This window comes from Salvia miltiorrhiza, chromosome 1 (assembly GCF_028751815.1).
Source record: "Salvia miltiorrhiza cultivar Shanhuang (shh) chromosome 1, IMPLAD_Smil_shh, whole genome shotgun sequence".
NCBI classification, from domain to species: Eukaryota; Viridiplantae; Streptophyta; class Magnoliopsida; order Lamiales; family Lamiaceae; genus Salvia; species Salvia miltiorrhiza.
Window position 1 is genome coordinate 5083611 of NC_080387.1, and position 18060 is coordinate 5101670.

The 18060-nt window shown below is 35.0% G+C and overlaps 1 protein-coding gene across 1 annotated transcript; it reads right to left on the minus strand.

The window, feature by feature from the left end:
• Positions 1-4548: 4548 nt before the first annotated feature.
• On the minus strand, positions 4549-13447 carry LOC131015764 (uncharacterized). The gene is made up of 10 exons (XM_057944192.1): positions 13357-13447; positions 9945-10159; positions 8795-8925; positions 8542-8627; positions 8292-8386; positions 7717-7813; positions 7330-7444; positions 5501-5655; positions 5282-5407; positions 4549-4905 (listed from the first exon to the last, which is right to left on the minus strand). The coding sequence occupies exons 1-10, from the start codon at positions 13429-13431 to the stop codon at positions 4690-4692; spliced, it is 1311 nt and encodes a 436-aa protein (XP_057800175.1). The 5' UTR covers positions 13432-13447; the 3' UTR covers positions 4549-4689.
• Positions 13448-18060: the final 4613 nt, after the last annotated feature.

The window sequence follows — 18060 nt, forward strand, 5'->3', positions numbered from 1 at the left end:
TTTTTATACTCCCTACATCTCATAAAAATATAGTACTATATAAAATAAACCACACGAATTTTAAGAAATCTTGTAAGAGTATGTTTGCTTTGAGGTATAAGGGTGGGATAAACTACATTTACCACCTTATACTTCGTTTCCTTCGATGTATAAAAAAATCGGGCAGGTTGTATAATTTTTCGGATAGTCCCTTATTCCTTGGAAAATTGATAATTTTATACCTAACAGAGGGTGGTATAATTTTATACCACCTTATAAAGAGTGGATAAATATATTATCCTTCAAACCAAATAAGATATAACAAATATGGTCCCCATTTCAAGTGATAATTTTATACCTTATTATATTATCCCTCCATTTAGAATGATAAAAGGCAAACACACCCTAAGGGCGTGTTTTGTTTTGGGTTTTACAGCATATTAGTTAAGTTAATACAGAGTAGTAAAGAGTTTGGTATTCTATAACACTTATGCGGATGGCCCTACGATATGTGAAGGCCCTGAGCTAAAAATTCGGATTACGCAGGATAATTAATACCGTCCCTCCCCTCGGATTACGCAGGATAATTAATATGGCCCTGCAATTATGTCCAATTTTTAAGCTTATCTAACCTAGAAATATGGATACCAAACGAAAATCATGATTAATTAACCATAATAGCAAACAACCAACCAATATTAGTAACACATATTTGTCCACACGCTAATAATCTAGTTTACTAACTATACTGACTAATCCCTTACCCAAAACTAAACACACCCTAAAAGTATAGTGTGATTCGAGAAATAGTCTTATGATTTTTAGTGGAAGAATTATTAATATAAATCGTTATGCATATCTTTATGCGACAGACGAAAAAATAAAATTATACATTATTTTTATTGGACAGAGATAGAGTACTTTTTATTATTAAATTATCTTATTATATTTATACTCAATTATATTTATACTCAATTATATTTAATTATAATTATATTTAATTTAATTTAAATGTTATTGATAAAAATATTTTTGATCATCCATGTTTATGAAGTAGAAGGTATTATATATGTTTCGAGGTTAAAGTCTAATGCAGAAGCAAATATTATAAAGTTAATAAGTGTGGTTATTTTTGTGATCTATATGCACTAAAGAATAGCTACGAATCAAAGATCTAAAGACACATATATTTTTATTATTTTAAGTTTTCAGTGTGCATTATTTTTTAGAAGTTTCTAAAAAGTTCTAAGAACTTACCCTCACTTGATTGAAACTTCATGCACTGCTTCCCAAGCGTAGTAAACATGGTTATCTTCCTCATCTTGGTGGTGTTTGTAATAGTTTACATGGTTATTCTATAGAAACTAAATAGGGTTAATTCTAGTGAAGTAAAATAGGGTTAATTCAAAACTAAATAGCTTTATGTTTGCTTCCTATTTGTGAGTTATTACACTAATAAGGATAAAACTATAAAAGTGAATATTTATAACTCCTATTTTTAGTTTTACAATATCAAAATAACTATTTTATTATTTACTTATAAAATTTTATAAAACTCAATTAGAAGTAAAATCTAATGCGACACTTTTAGTGATAGGAGTTTTAAGAAATGTTAGGTGTGTGTGTGTGTGAGTAGAGAAGAATTCTCATTTTATTGTGATTAGAGTGATGTCCAAAATTGGAGTGAATATTTTTACGGAACATATGAAAACGACAAATTGTGCATGTTTTTAGAGAACAAAGGGAGTATCTCTAAAAAAATTGTGAAAAATAAATGTAAAAAAAAATTATGCATTCGAATCAATCACCCCTATCAAAAACTGAAACGCATTACGTGGAGATAAAGGTGGCAAACTGGGCGGGCCGGCCAGTCTACTGGGCTTTGGCCTTTGGGAACTTATCGGGTCAAGTCAGGTCTACCTGAAATATCGCAGCCTAACCTTAGTGGGTGATAGCATAGAAGAAGTATCGTACGACTAAATAAAGAGATAAATAAATGAAATAGAAAATAAACACTTCAGAAATTTCCTTCATTATAAATATGCTGAGTTCGAGAGAGAATAAGATGGATAGCTTGAATACTTGTGAATTCAAATGCACAACATTTTTTGTGGTTCTTCATGTGGATGAAGTGGGGTATTTATACATTAGAGGATAAATTGTTTCGTTAGAGAGAATGTCCTCAAATCACCGATTGCGTTTACGTTGAAATCTTCTCGGTTCACCCAAGTGATATCGTTGTTAGGTTTCTGCATATTCGTATGAGGTCGATCCTGACATTCTGATATTTCCTCGTACTTTTTTTTGTCATTTCTCCAGATTCTACGGGATCTTCATAAAATATCATATCCTTCACATTAAATGCCCATCCTTTGTCTGATTTGGCTCGTAGATTGACTTCGCTTTAGATGACTTTGACGTAGAGCTGACGTGGCACAATATCAGCTACTAGGGTTTCATCAGCATCAACGTTCTTCAATCAATTTGCATCAGTGGAGCTTCGCTCAACTGGATTTTCTTCAGTTCAGCAAGTCTTCTATAGTACTGGAGTTAGAACTTCATGCACTATCAATAGATCACATTTGTAAACATAAAAGACACACTTCCTAACAAGTTGGCTGCAGTCTACAAGATACAATCAACGTGCACCAGCTTGAAGGGGTTATAGTATCAAATCAAAATATTTATAATTTTTCCAACATTTTTTTTTCAGAGTATTATTTACTTTTAAGAAAAATATCATTTGTGAAGTATCATTTACATTTGGGTCGAGGTGCAAATGCACCACTAATGTAGACACCCCTAGAAAGTATACCCCTCCATACTCGATATTGGATCAAATAAGCCTATGATGTCTCAAAATCGGGGTAACTAAACCCTCCCTTCAAATGTAGTTTCCCCGGCCGTTAGTGATTTAATTTTTTTTTTAATTTTGATAGTGGGTCCCACCAGATATTCAAAGCAAACCCCTTCACATTCAAGATTGGCGCCCTCGTCTTCAGAACTCTGGCTTCATGAGCAACAGCACCAACGGCGACAACCGCTACTCGCCAATGGGAAACAGCAGCACTAGTGGAGTGGCGGTGGCTACGCTGAAGGAGGAGGCGGAGGAGAATCAACACATGTGCTTCAGAGAATTAAAGTTAGTGGCTTTCATTTGGTCTTTACAGGCAAAGGCCTTGCTGAGAAAAATACGCGTGATCTTCTTGCCCAGAAAGAGCAACTGAGAGAAGTGTAATGTTTTATATTATTTAACTTTATGGCAATGGAGGTAGTTTAATGTATTTCTTATTGACTTTTAAATTTATCGTAGTAAAATTAAAATGTTTCTTTGTTTGATTGCAGAGATTAGCTGAATCTCTTGATGTTGATATAAAGAGATGGGCCATAGCAAAAGAGGGAAATTTACGTGCACTACTCTCGACTCTACAATATGTATGTGCTAGCTCTCCATACCCAACAATTAGTCAATTAGTAAACTACCACATAATTTGCATCCCTTTTAGCTCCATTATTTTGCATCAACTTCCAGAACAACCCAAACCAGGATACCCTGGTGGTTATGCTAAAATTCATCGTATAAATCAACAACAGAGGACTAATGTTGTTCTATTCATGTGTATTATCTTAAAATGCTTTCAGTAAAACCTTGTTCCAAAATTTAAATAGCTAAAATGCCATACTGAGGCATATATAGGAGCTTTCTGCTTTAGTTATCTCTTCAAAAATTTACATATTTTTCCGGCTTAAATATTAGTCGTCTTAAAGATATAACATGTGAAATGAGATAACTATGGCCATTCAATTGAGGGAACCTCTATTGATGCAGATACTTGGACCGGAAAGCGCCTGGCAGACAATCTCATTGACAGAGATTGTAACTACGGCTGCTGTAAAGAAAACATACAGGAAGGCAACTCTTTGTGCACATCCTGACAAATTACACCACCGACGAGCTAGCATTCAACAAAAATAGTGCAGCACAAGGGTGGTGTGAGATGAGGGATGAGACTTAGTCGGAGAATGCGGCGGAAGAGTCGCCGACGGCTGAAACAGCAGGCGACGTATTAGCTCAACGCCACCATCTTGCAAATCATCTACAGTTTGATGGAGGTGACGATGATATGCTTGGAGGGGGAGAGGGAGGAGAGACACGTGGGCTCCTGTTATTGGACTTCTCTCGAAAATGTGGGACCCACTATCAAAATTAAAAATAAATAAATTAAATCGACCGTGAAACGACGTTTGAAGGGAGGGTTTAATTGCCCCGATTTTGGGACATCAGAGGCTTATTTGATCCAATGTTGAGTATGGGGGTACACGCTCTAGGGGTGTCTAAATTGGGAGTGCATTCACACCTTAACCCTTTACATTTAAAAAAATTATCAATTGTTGTTAAGAAAAATATCATTTGATATCATATTTTATGTGCAAAATTTCATTTGTTATTGATAAAAGTACTGTTTATTATTAATAAAAGTGTTATTTGTTGTAGTACAAAGTATCAAGTAGAAATTAGTAACTTATTTTCATTAAAGTTAAAACACAAATCAAGCAGCAAGCTCTCTATTTATGAAGCAAAAATTGCATTACCACAAAAACAAAAATTACTCCACATCCACAAATGTCTTGATGATTTGGACACATACAGCAGCCAAACGCATAACGAGAACGTGCCCCACAATGTATTTCATTAAGAGTAGTTCCGATTTATGTGGAAACTCGAATATTTCTATGGTAAAATATCTTGAGACGACCGTCACCGTCTACGAGCCCGTTGATCTTTGTCGAAGCTGCGAACAATGTCTCGGTACTTTTGCAAAATGCGAATCTGATAAATCTCCGATTACAAGAGCCGTGGAAAAACCCTGAGCCAGGCACTGCCACAACCCCTGCCTTCTTAATAAGCTCCTCCACAAATTCAATCTGCAACAATGAAAACAATGTCAAAAGTAGACTTTGAGGGTGTTTGGGTGAGCTTATTCTTTAAAGAACTTATAAACTTTGAAAAACATTTGATAAAATAAACTTTTAAATAGTTTATAGGTTATGGAAATCAGCTCCAATAGCTTATAAGTTCAAAAGAATAAGTTCATCAACTGCATTTTGTTATAATAAAATAAGAAATAATCATTGTTGCTTTTATATATTCTCTCTTCTCTCAATAAGCTCATATATCTTCTCTAAACTTTCTCTCTAATTCAAAATTCTCTATCTAACATAAGTTCAATTATTCAAATACTTTGATAACTTGTTCTTAATTACTTGAACTTGGAATCCATATGAACATCCAAACACTCACATCAGAGAGAGAGCATGTTTCAGGAAGCTCCGCAAACACGAAGAACGAGCCTTGAGGCTTGAAGACCATCTTGAACCCGACCTTAACAAGCAACTCGAAGATGCAATCTCTTTTTGACTCATAATCCTGCAAATACAGAGAATTTTCTCATTGTTCTAATCAACAACATGATCCCAAATTAATTCCAAATGGACTAAAAAACTTTTTTAAAGTTCTCACACTTCTCAACATTTTAAAATATGAAGGAGGGCTTCTCAAAGCCGCCAAAGCAGCTTCTTGGAAAGGCGCAGGAGCAGAATCTGTGAGTCTAATATGAATGTTTCTGATGGCGGATGAGATACAAGGAGAAGCAATCGCCCATCCCACTCTCCACCCTATAAAATGTTCGTCTAAGAATCTTAGCAACAAATTGCGTGTAGAACTTAAGAATGCTCGGAATGGGCCCTTTGCACAAGTCGGATCATCTATTGCATAGTTGTGTTTCATGTTCTATTGCACTAGTAGATGAACGTCATGTGACAATCTTGGAATCTAAACTTAACAAGGTTAGAGAATGCATAAGGAAAGTTAATTGGGTTAATATGCAAAAACACCCCTAATGTTACCACCCCAACTACACTTAAGCCCCTAACCTAACGTTGATAGCAACTAACACCCCAAAGTTCATTAAGTACTACAATTAAACCCATAAACAAACAAATTCTTTCACAAAATTAAGAAATTCATTTTTTTTAGCCTATACAATATATAAAAGAGGAGTTTTCTCCCTCTATTTTTTTCCACCATTTTTTCTCTCTCTTCTCCCATCAATTTTTCATTATTTTTTATCTCTTTTTTCTTTTACAATTTTACTACTTTTCTAAATAATATCAAATTTAATTTATGAAGAAATATTTAATAAGCATCTTATGTTTAAGTTTGTAACAAAATATTTAATATGGTATAAAAATTATTAAAAATAAATTTAAAACATAAGTTATTAAAATTTTAAAATATTCTATTTTCTTTCTCTTTGTTAAAATTTTACAATTCTTTTATTTATGTCTGTGTATGAAAATATTTATTTATATGAAAAAATTGATGGGAGAAGAGAGAAAAAAAATGGTGGGAAAAAATGGTGGGAGAAAACTCCCCTTTATATATTATATAAATTAAAAAAAATGATGTTCTTAATTTTTTGAAAGAAATTTTGTTTATGGGTTTAATTGTAGTACTTAATGAACTTTGGGGTGTTAGTTGCTATCAACGTTATATTAGGGGCTTCTTAAGTGTAGTTGGGGTGGTAACGTTAGGGGTGTTTTTGCATATTAACCCAAGTTAATTTTAAACCCTATTTAGTTAATGGAGATAAGCGAAAATATATTGAAAGAAAATATTCTAAACTTGGTGGTCATCTTCTTCACGGGCGTTAATTAATTATTAAATGGGTGTTGTTGAAAATTTCCAAGAACACAAGGATCAATTATAGTAAAAAAAAATTAGGAAATCCTCCTACTCTGAGTATCTCCAATCAAATGACTTCTCACCCATTCCCAATTGTGAGTCCATATCAAATACAACTTCCCCTCAAAGATTGAATCTTTATGCCCGAAACTCAACCAAATTGTAATTCCAATACCAATCCCATGTGTCGCTATATTCTCGATTTTTTCAAATACCAAACCATAATCAACAAGAAACATAAAAACCATGAAAAGAACAACAGAGAATACAAGAACAATAAAGTGGTTTGTATATTTTGTAATTTGGAATTAGTTTGTGATGGACAACACAAAATATTGTTTGACAGCGTATGTGAAGAACATGACCACCGAGTTTGAAATATATTCATCCAATATATTTTCCATTCTCATTGTTAAGTAAATTTGGTACTATATAGTTAACTTTTCTTATGTATTCCCTGGCATCATTACTTAAATCCCAAGATTGTCATATGTCATGTGCAATAGAAGATGGACACCACTATACAATAGAGGATTCAGCCTACTGTTTGTATAGGGACGAGAGCCACAAGTATGTTATAACGAAGAATGAAGTTGTGTATGTACCTGTAACACTGTAAGTCTTCGACAAGGAAGATGTAATGATTGTGCGTGACTGCATTCCTGGAAGCGAAGCAAGTGACATATGACTTCGACTGTCATAAGTTATATGTTCATATACCTGATGAAGAAAATTGACAAGGAATTAGAAACCTCGATGAATTTTAAAAACGAGAAACTCATTAATTACAAACATAGACATAATTAGGTTAATCAGGTAGATTTTCTACAATTTCTCAACAAAAACTGTATGCTCACACAATTAACAACCTAAAAAATATCTATATACAATCAACTACAATAATTCAATTATCAAGTTTCCATGTGATTAAATTTCCCAACATAAGAAACAATGGAGATTAAAAAGCACAACATGTCTAATCTTTACCATACTTCATCTGTTACAGCAAGAACATCCCGTCTCATGCATGCCTCAGAAATAACCTCGAGCTCGTCCTTGGAGAAAACTTTTCCGGTTGGATTGTGAGGGCTGTGCCAAAAAGTAGAGGTCTAAAACACGACTATATATTTTCACTGTTTGTGCAATTGCATTGCAACACAACTTTACTTTTTTGAACACCAATGGCCTATTCTTTTTTTTTTTTTGATGAAAATACGTAAAAAATAAATAACGAAAAAAAACTGAATACAAAAGTACCTTGGGCATACCCAAGGGGGAGAACAAAGCCACAACAACACTAAATCTCATGGTGAGACCAGTGAGGGCTGGGGGTGGGGGGAAGCCTTGAGGAAGACTTCCAATTACAAACTAACTTTGCCAAGAAGTATAACACTAGGTATACAAGTTCAAGATTGCATTGCAAGTTCAAGATTATATAAAAGATTATCCTTAAATTTAGTCTATTTACTCTTTTGGGCACCAATGGCCTATTCTTATTGCATTGAAAGTTTAAGATTAGCACACAACATAAAAGCTCAATCTTATATTTTTCGACTAACGGTCTTACCTGTTCAAAACTACCGCCTTCGTTTTGTCAGTAAAAGCCTTCTCTAGTTTAATTGGATCGAATGTCCAATAAGGTGGATCAAGGCTAACATAAACCTGTCATATTTTTCACTAACCATGAGAAAATTATCTCTCTCTCTCTCTCTCTCTCTCTCCACACGCACACAAAGACCATGAAATAATATATATACATATATATTAATATATATATATATATATATATATATATATATATTACTAAGTCAGCTTACAGGGACTCCTCCAGCAAGCCTAATACAAGTGTCATAAGTTTCATAGGATGGATCGAAGAGTACAACTTCATCGCCGTGATCAATTACTGAACAAAAGAATGTCACAGAACTATATCAAAGAAAAGCATAGCATGACAAAAAAAACACATGAAATCATTTAGAAATTGACGAAGAAGGCAACACAATAATAATGATAATATATATGCTTTGATAAATGGACAAGAATTTAAAAAAAAAAAACTAGAAAATATACTTGCAAAAATAGCTGCAGCAAAGGCTTCAGATTGCCCACAACAAATCACAATATCTGTAAGCGGGTCAATGCTCATGCCATGCATTTCCTTCATCTTTTGAGCCACGTAATCACAAATCCCTTGAACGTGCCTTTATAATATGGAATAAAAATAAACTAAAATAAATAAATAAAATCATCATAGTTCATTTGCTTCTCTTTCATTATTGTTTTTCTTTTTAGAGTCAATAGCATGAATGAAATTTATCAAGTAAAGTGGAAAATTGAGAGATTTTATGGTTATCAACATGATATTCCATACTAACTTTATTTTATTTTTATTAGATTATTCTTAAATTATAGTCTGAATTTTGAAGTCATGGTGACTTTTTAGTCTGAATTTATTATAAATATAGTATTTATATGTCTTCGGTGCTCGAGTCAAAAGTTTGGGTCACCTTAAGCTGACGTGCATCACTAGAAGCAAATTTGGCATTAACGATTGAATGTGAATAAAGTTGGTGTGTCTATTTAAAACAATGGCAGTACTACCAAATCGGCTTCGAGCAATACACATATTCAACAAACCTAAATTTTTTACTCGAATTAATAATTAAAAAATTAAGATAAGTACATGTTATTTTTTACTATAATTCGAGCTAAAATCAACAATGGGAAACTTGCAATGTATTGTGTAATCTCGCTCATATAGTTGTGTGCAACAATCATTATCCAATAGGACCAATACACTAACACGATGAATATAATTGATAATACTAAAATACAAGATATAATTAAAAAAATATACTAAAAGAATACACCTTCACTACAAAAATTAATATTTAATTTCTATATTTTAATTCTAGTAATACATAGTAAGCTAGGAATCAATTTTAAAAATTAGCATCATACCATACTCGTGTATTCATTTACTCTATTTCCCCTTACTATTATTTTTTTAATAGTAAAACAATAATTAATTAATTAATTATGTTGTTAATAGCACATTACAAAAATACAAAAAATATTTAAAATTATATTAGATCTGAATTGTCTGAAAGTTTTGCATCGTTTAATCAAACATGATGTCTACTAACTACGCAAAAGTTTCAAAAATTAAAATGGTTATACATTTTCTTTAATTAATCATTAAATTATTAAATAAATGAACCTGTACTGGTTGAAGTCGGAGTTGATCGCTATAACGGCGGCATTTTTGACGTGAGCGGGAGCGACAAAATCGGGAAATCCCTCGGCGAGGTTGATGGCGTTGCATCGTTGCGCAAGGAAAGATAATTGTTGAATTGGAGATGGTTCAAGAGTCTTTGCCACACTAGATAATTTCTCCATTTGCTTCTCTTTTCCTAACTCCGCCATTTGCATTATCTTCTTTCAAGAAAACTATGTCCCGAAGGCCCGATAAATTCAAATGGGCTCATTAGGAAATATGTCCTATTTTTCAGCATTCACTCCAAATTTTCCTTTAAAACTTTAATTTTCATGGTTTACAATAGGTTTTTTTATATGATTGTTTACTGGATTGGATTTACTAATTTATTTAACTTGTTTAAAAATGTCTTAATATACACAAGTAGCAAAATAATAAGAGACAATTCTCATATAGCCTCACTAATATAAACTATAACAAAAGTATCATATTTTAAGTAAAATAACATAAATATCCCTCATCAAAGTGACACAAACTAATTTCAAATAAAAGAAAGGACAAAACAAACAGAGTTGCTTGCACGCCATTTTTGACTTATATAAGTTAACTAAAGTCGTACTTTTTGGCTTGTTTCCATATTATTTTTGACAATTTTATTTTTAATTTGCATTAAATAAATTTTACATTTATTATTATAAGGCATGATTGGTAAGTACTTTAAAATAAATTCTACTCCCTCCGTCCCTGAAATGGCTTCCTCTTTGGGGACGACACGGATTTTAATAAAAAGTTGTAAAGTGTATTGATAGTGGAGAAAAAGTGATATATATTGGAAGTTGTGAAAAGTGTTATAATTAGTATTGGGAGTGGTGAAAAGTGAAAAGTAAGAATAAATAAAGTATTATTAGTGGTGGGGTAGGTTTCCAAAAATGGAAAGAAAGAAAGAGGAAGTTATTTTAGGGACGGATGGAGTATTACATTGGATTAACATCTACAATATTCATTTTTCATGTGAAATTTCAAAATTGATATTTTGACTGGAGAATTTAAAAAATTATATAAAAATTTGGGATGTAGAGTTTCGAAAGGCCTTCGAATTTAGTTATTGTGCTTCATTGTGAATAAGGTACGTATTTTTAATTAGAGAAACACATGTTCTTCAGTACAAGAAACTAGACGCGACATTGTACACGAATGTGTTTTTATGTTACAAAACATAGTTTCTAGTTGACATTTTTTACATGAATGCATAATTTAATATTTCGGACTAAATATTGAATATATATGCATTTATTTTTAGTTATAGTACGACACACTATTCTTAAGTTTAAGGAATTATTGACACGAAATTTGCACAAAGTGTACATAGTTGGGTTTTCGACCCAAACATGGTTTTATTGTTGATTTTATGTTTAAGACAATCTATATTGTATGAATAATAAACCATAAACCCTAAACCCTAAACCCTAGTTAGCAATCAAACTCAAACATGAAACTGTATAAGACTAAGGTTGATATGTACATGACTATTATTTTCGTGACATTGTTCTTCTGTATATAGTTATATGCGCGATTCTGTTCATGATTAGGATTTTGGAGACACTATTCTTCAGTACATAGACTGGTGCCCAATTTTGTACACGGTTAAGGGGTGTGTTGACATGGTTTACGGTCTTCGTACATTGTTGTGATCTTATTATATTATGTGTGTGTTGTTGCAACAAATGACACATCAATATATCATTATACATCATGGTGGTTATTGGGATAGACCAGAGTACATCGACTCACATGGGCAGATACAAGATTTTTATATTCATGCAAGAGATTCATGAGCAATTAAACGACAATGATCGATGTGACTATATGCTTTTTTACACATTGCACGTTGAGCACTAATGAAAAGAGAAAAGTAAAGGTATCGTTGAAGGCTGACACAGATTTGCAACAATTGCTTATGGAAACAAAAGAATTATCCAGTTATATATGTAATTGAGAAAGGTAAGCAATCCGCAATTGTTGAACATCAAACTGATGTAGCCTTAGATGATTCACAACGGTCTACAATCTTGTATGAGGTGGATGCTCTTAAGCGTGCTAGCTCGGCAGCTCAACACGACCTCAACGATGATGAAACTTTCTCGCACGATGATGATCATATATCTTCAAAATAGAAGAAAGACAAGAGCCGATGTAGCGAAATATTGGATTCAGTGGCTACTGGATTTTGTGATTGAATTCGGCAACCAGGGTACATTGATAGTGTCATTAGATACCGTAACTTATCATCTCATTTTGGTGATGAGGTTGTTGCTAGAGTTGATAAGGCTGAGCTTGAAATACGCAATTGAGCATATTACCATTCCTTGATTTTAATATCTAGTCGATTTTAGGTTGGACCGAACCATTTGTGGAAGAAACCGAGAAACTATCAGTAAGTTCGACATTTCGAAATAAAGATGAGTTCACTATTAATATGAGATTGTACCTTATGGGAATCATGTCGAATACGTCATGGGACAGTCGAGCATGATGCGTAAATGTATTTCTTTATCATATTATGATAATGGGCTATAAATATTTTCAGGTTAAATTTACGTGTTTAGTCTTTCAAATTTATTTAAATGAAATTGTTAATTTATTAGAAATTTAATTTAAATTAGGACTATGAAGTTTAAGGTAAAATAATAAATTTCTAATTATTTTTAATTATTATTTTAGATATAAGCTATAAAGAGTAAACCCACGACTATGAAGAGAACCACCATTTTTGTCAAAAGCTTGAGCCCAAAGCCAATTAATTAAAGGCCCAAGCTTATATAGAAAAATGTAGCCCACTTCATTCATTATAAAAGCCCATTCTTTTTTGTTAAAAGAGTAAGCCCAATAACTCAAAAAAACAATGTTCCAACCCCTCTCTCCTCTCTTCTTCTTCAACGCACACACAGCTCGTCAGCTCCCCGCCGAAGATCGGCTCTCTCAATCTCACACAAACACAGACACGCACATACACACACACCGGCCCATACCGCGCCACCCCCGGATACCACTGGCGTCTCCCCCTTCCTCTCTGTATCTCACAGAACACACCAAACCCACCTCCCTCTCTTCTAACTTGACGGCGCCGTCGGTGCCCCCTTCAATTCTCTAGCTCGACGACGGCACAGCCCTAAAGCCGCCGCCCTCTCTCTTTTCCCCGCCGGAAGACAGCAGCAAGAGTGCCGCCCCGATCTCAGCTGGGCTCTACCTAATAGCCTCCACATCTCCTCTCTGTTCTAAGTTCTTATCAGCTTATGCAGTTCAATACTTGCATTTGTTGGTTTGTTGTTGATCAATATATAAATCTTTAGCATAAATAGGATACATCATAATGTGATTTATAAAACTGAAAAGGCATAGGAAGAAATGGTAAAACCTTGAGTAAACGAGTTCCGTGACTTCTCAAATGTTGTTGTTGTTCCTGCACTGCAGCTGCAGGTAAGCTTTGCATAAGACTCTGTGACTTCTGTAATGTTGTTCTTTTCTTGGATTGTATTATAAAGAGGAAAGAAGGGCAACGTGGAGCAACAAGCTCCATCGATTTTTCAACAGCAAGTAGTATACATACTGTCCTTGTCATGCATGGGCCACGATATATTTATTTATTTTTAAAATTTTAAATTATCTAAAAATATTAAAATGTCATTATTTATGAGTTAGATTAATCGATAATAAAAAGATTATATTAATTTAAATATTAATATTTAATTTAAAATATTGTATAATACTCCCTCCGTCCCAGGCCAATAGGCCCAGTTCCTTTCGGCACGGAGATTAAGAAACTCAACTTTTGGTAGATAAATGGTGTGGTCCACCAATAATTAAGATGTTAAGTGTTTCCTTATTTTTCCTCAATCATATTTGCTTCATTATCTCATTTTTCATTTAATTTAACTTCTTCAAACACAATGAATTCTGGAACGCAACTTCTGGAACGAAACTTCTTCAAAAAGAAGTTGAAATAAATGACAGAATCAAACACAATGAATTCAGAATTAATTGGAAAATAATTCAGCAAATCGAAGAAGGCAATGACAAAATCAAAATAATTCAGAATCAAACACAATGAATCATCTGCAGATTCTTCAACAACAACAAAATCAAAGAACTTAAAATCAAGAACTTAAAAATCAAAGAAGATCTGCAGATTCTTCTTCAGATCTGCAGCCACCACATCGTCTCCTTCACCAGATCTGGTCATCTATTGCAACAACAGCCCCGGCCAAGCCATCGTCGTCGCACCTACTCCCTCATCTACGGCGGCAGCGTCGCCTTCGGCCCTTGCTCAGCCCGGCGGACAGCAGCAGCTCCGTGCCACCGCCGCGCCCCAAATCCTCCGGTCCTAGCCCTCTGCAAATCCCAACCCAATTCACCTCTCCTTGCTCCGATTCCCGACGACAGCAACTGAAAACCAACAACCGCCGCCTGACCCAAGCCCCCCTCTCACTTTCTTCAAGGTTACCATGGATGCTCCGTCTCGCTCCCCTCGGACCGACTCTGTCGCCGCCTCTGTCGCGGCCACCATGGATGCTCCGTCTCGCTCCCCTCGGACGGCCGGCGCCTTCACCAGTCCTCGTCCCTCTCAAAGGCGGAGGAGAGAGGGAGAGAGGAGGAGAATGAGATCTAGAAGAAAACCCTCTGGAGAGAAGGAGAATGAAAAGGCGGAGGAGAGAGGAAATTATTGAGGCCGATTAGATTTTAGTTTAAGGGGTATATCCCCCTTTAATTAAGTATCTTTATGTATTTAGTGGAGCCCTAATTATTTCCAAATTTAGACTGGGCCTATTGGAGTGGGACAACCAAAAAAGGAAACTGAGCCTATTGGCCTGGGACGGAGGGAGTAACAATCAACTTAATGAGTATATTGTTATACTCCCCCTGTCCACCAAAAATAGCCCTCAAGGTGGATGTCATGGGTTTTAATAAAAATAGTTAGCGCGTGTTTGACTGCTTGGTTAACGGTAGTTTACAAAGCAAACTGGCAATATTTTGGTGTTTGATAAGTAATTTAAAGAGAGCTGGAGGCCTGAACTTAGTGCTTGGCTTGAGCCTAATTCACTGTTCAATTAAGGAAATGGGTGAGGGGGTGGGCTCCGGTCAGTGTCGCTGGAGTTGAAGTTTATTTTTCTTTCACGCGATTGCCCCCAATTCATCTCTCTCTCTCTCTCTCTGGAGAATCACACACATACACACAAAATCATAATCACTCACACGTGAAAGGCGGCGCCGCTCGCTTTCGGGCAAGAGCAACCACCAGTCGTCCCCTTCTCCCTCGACTTCCCTCTCTCTATCATCTTTTATAGATCGACTGAGCTCTCAGCGTCGATTTCTCCCTTGGAGACGGTGAAGTCGCCACCGCCTCCCTCTAAATCCCTAGTCCCCAAGGTCCTACTCCACTCTGGCGAATAGCAGCGAAAGCCGCCACCACTGATCTCCATCCATTTCTTACCGTCGGATGGACAATAGTGACAATGGGTAGCTCGACATGAATTCACCGTCACCGTTGGTCTGCCACCGTCAATTAGCAGAGGTCTTTCGATCTCCACTGCCCACACCTCCCTCTTTTCCCCTCGCTGAACCGCCAACAGTCAACAAGATCGTCGCCGCCTTCGCGATTCTCACCGTCAATAGCCCCATATCCCCCTCTATTTCAATGGCGAACAACGAGAATCTCCGCCCCCCTTCGGTCAGATAGCAGTAGCCACCACCGCCGCCGCTCTCCCCTACTTCATACTCCTCCAAGCCCCGACTGAACTCACCAAGAACAACAACAATTGCTCCCAAAACTCCCACACACACAACAACAACAAGGTTTGAGGGTTGAGAAATTGAGCGACGCATCGAGAAGGGGGGAACGGACGAGAGGCGGCGTCAGTCGGACACAGCCGCGCCGGAGCCTATCACAGCGATACACTGATAGGAAGAGTGAGAGAGAGAGAGAGAAAATCATATAGCGAGGGAGAGAGAGAGAATCGTATGGGGTTTGTGAATTTCATATAATTAACAAGGACATTATAGCCATTACACATAAATAATTGATAAATAATTGAGTTAGTGTGTGTGTTTTTTTTTTTTAGCACCATTGAGTCAGTGTGTTGCTTATCAAACAACTGTTGAATTTATTGGTCCTCTATACTGTGGACTATCAAACACATGTCCACGCAACAAAGCAGACCCAACTCTTGTTTCATTTGCTTAAGTTTATTAATCTGTTAATGTAAAATCATCCACGATCATTGTCTATTTACTTTCAAAGTCTTACGCTAAAATCAATACAAAGTTCAACGTTTCAACGCATTTCTCGTGTTATTGTTATTTTCTGTTACAAGGTGATATTTTTTGGTTCAACAGCCATTATTTCAATTTAAAATCAATTTCAAATTGATTTTAAAATTGAGTGGCAATTTTATACTCCCTCCGTCCCTGAAATGGTTTCCTCTTTGGGGACGGCACGGGTTTTAATAAAAAGTTGTAAAGTGTATTGATAGTGGAGAAAAAATGATATAATTATTATTGGAAGTTGTGAAAAGTGTTATAATTAGTATTGGAAGTGGTGAAAAGTGAGAAGTAAGAATAAATAAAGTATTATTAGTGGTGGGGTAGGTTTCTAAAAATGGAAAAAAAGAAAGAGGAAGTTATTTGGAGGACGTCCCAAAATGGAAAAAGAGGAAGTTATTTTAGGGACGGAGGGAGTATATAGTTATAATAAAATTGAAGGTTTATTATAAACTATATTTTTATTTCCTTTTTCTTTATTTTCATAGTTTTTTGTTTAATTTCTTTTTATTTATAAAATTTGAGTAATTATAAAATATTTAATATGCATATCAAATTAAATATCACGAGAGGTTTAGTTTGATATATTTTATGTAAATATTTGATTTAAACTGTAAAATTTATATTTATTTAAAGATCAAAATTTTAAAAATTTATCTCTCATCTATCATTTTTTGAGTAAAGCTATTTTTCAATTCTTTTTTCTTTTTTTCTTTTTTTTTTTTAAATTTTCATAATATCAATTTTTATTATTATAATTTTTTTAATATTTAGCTCAAATATCTTCGGTTAAAATTAATTATTAATATTATTTTTATAAATATGATAATTGAGTTAATATTAATTTTATATAAATATAAAAATATTTTTTCGTGCATAACAGGAGATGCAAATGGTAGTTGAATAATGAATATAGAAATATGAAAGTATTTTCATTCATATATTAGAGCATCCACAGTGGGATACTCGATCCAGCTTTACTCGAGTAAGCTGAAGATCGAGTACCCCACTGCAGCTGTAGCTTACTCGAGTGAGACTCGATTTATCGGGTATGCCTCGTTCTACTTGTCTAGTGGGTGGCAGCCCTGGTAAGTTTTCTGGAAAACATCATGGATCTTCTGTACCGTTTGTAAGTCCTCAATTGTCTTTTCTGTTCCAACTCCTGCGTTTAGATATGCGGGAAAGGTTTGACAATCATTATTTTCCCTCATCTTCCTTACTTATAGGGTTTGTAATAATTGGTGTTCTACTTTCCATACTTATCCCGTGGAAACTCGAAGTGTTATTTCTTTGAGGTTTGAAGAAAATTTCCATTATCTGCATAAGATCATGGCGTAGTCCTCAATTAAGCAATCCATTCCTAAGTTTACGTCAACCTCCCCTATTGGTATATCATGGAAGTTATTTGCTACGACCTTAATTGCTCCTATGCTTAACTCTAGCTTGAGCAAGCATGTGTCACTACCGTCGTTCCTCCTATGGGTGAAGAAATTCTCATCTCATGATCACCTTTTTCGAGTCTGAGTTTTAGGGTATCTAACATACACTTGCAATGAAAGAATGTAATGTACCCGTGTCGAATCGAAGTATTATAGGTGTTGAGTAGAGTGCCCATACTTATAAAGTTTCCTTGTTTGTTCTTGTGCAGGGCATAGGTTCTAGCTTAAGGGGGTTGTGGTGGATATAATAGTTGTTGGCCTTGAATGACCCTGAGTGGTTGTGCTTGACCTGGTTGACTCAACCTTCACATTCCTCCTTGTGACCTCACTTGGCAATCTTTAGCAACATGGACCTTCTGACCATA

Coding starts and splice junctions, on each gene's coding strand:
- LOC131015764 (XM_057944192.1), bottom strand. CDS start 13,431: ATGCAAAGCTTACCTGCAGCTGCAGTGCAGGAACAACAACAACATTTG. Junction 10,160..13,356: donor ACGGAACTCGTTTACTCAAG/GTTTTACCATTT, acceptor TCTTGAAAGAAG/ATAATGCAAATGGCGGAGTT. Junction 4,906..5,281: donor AAACATGCTCTCTCTCTGAT/GTGAGTGTTTGG, acceptor TCATTGTTGCAG/ATTGAATTTGTGGAGGAGCT.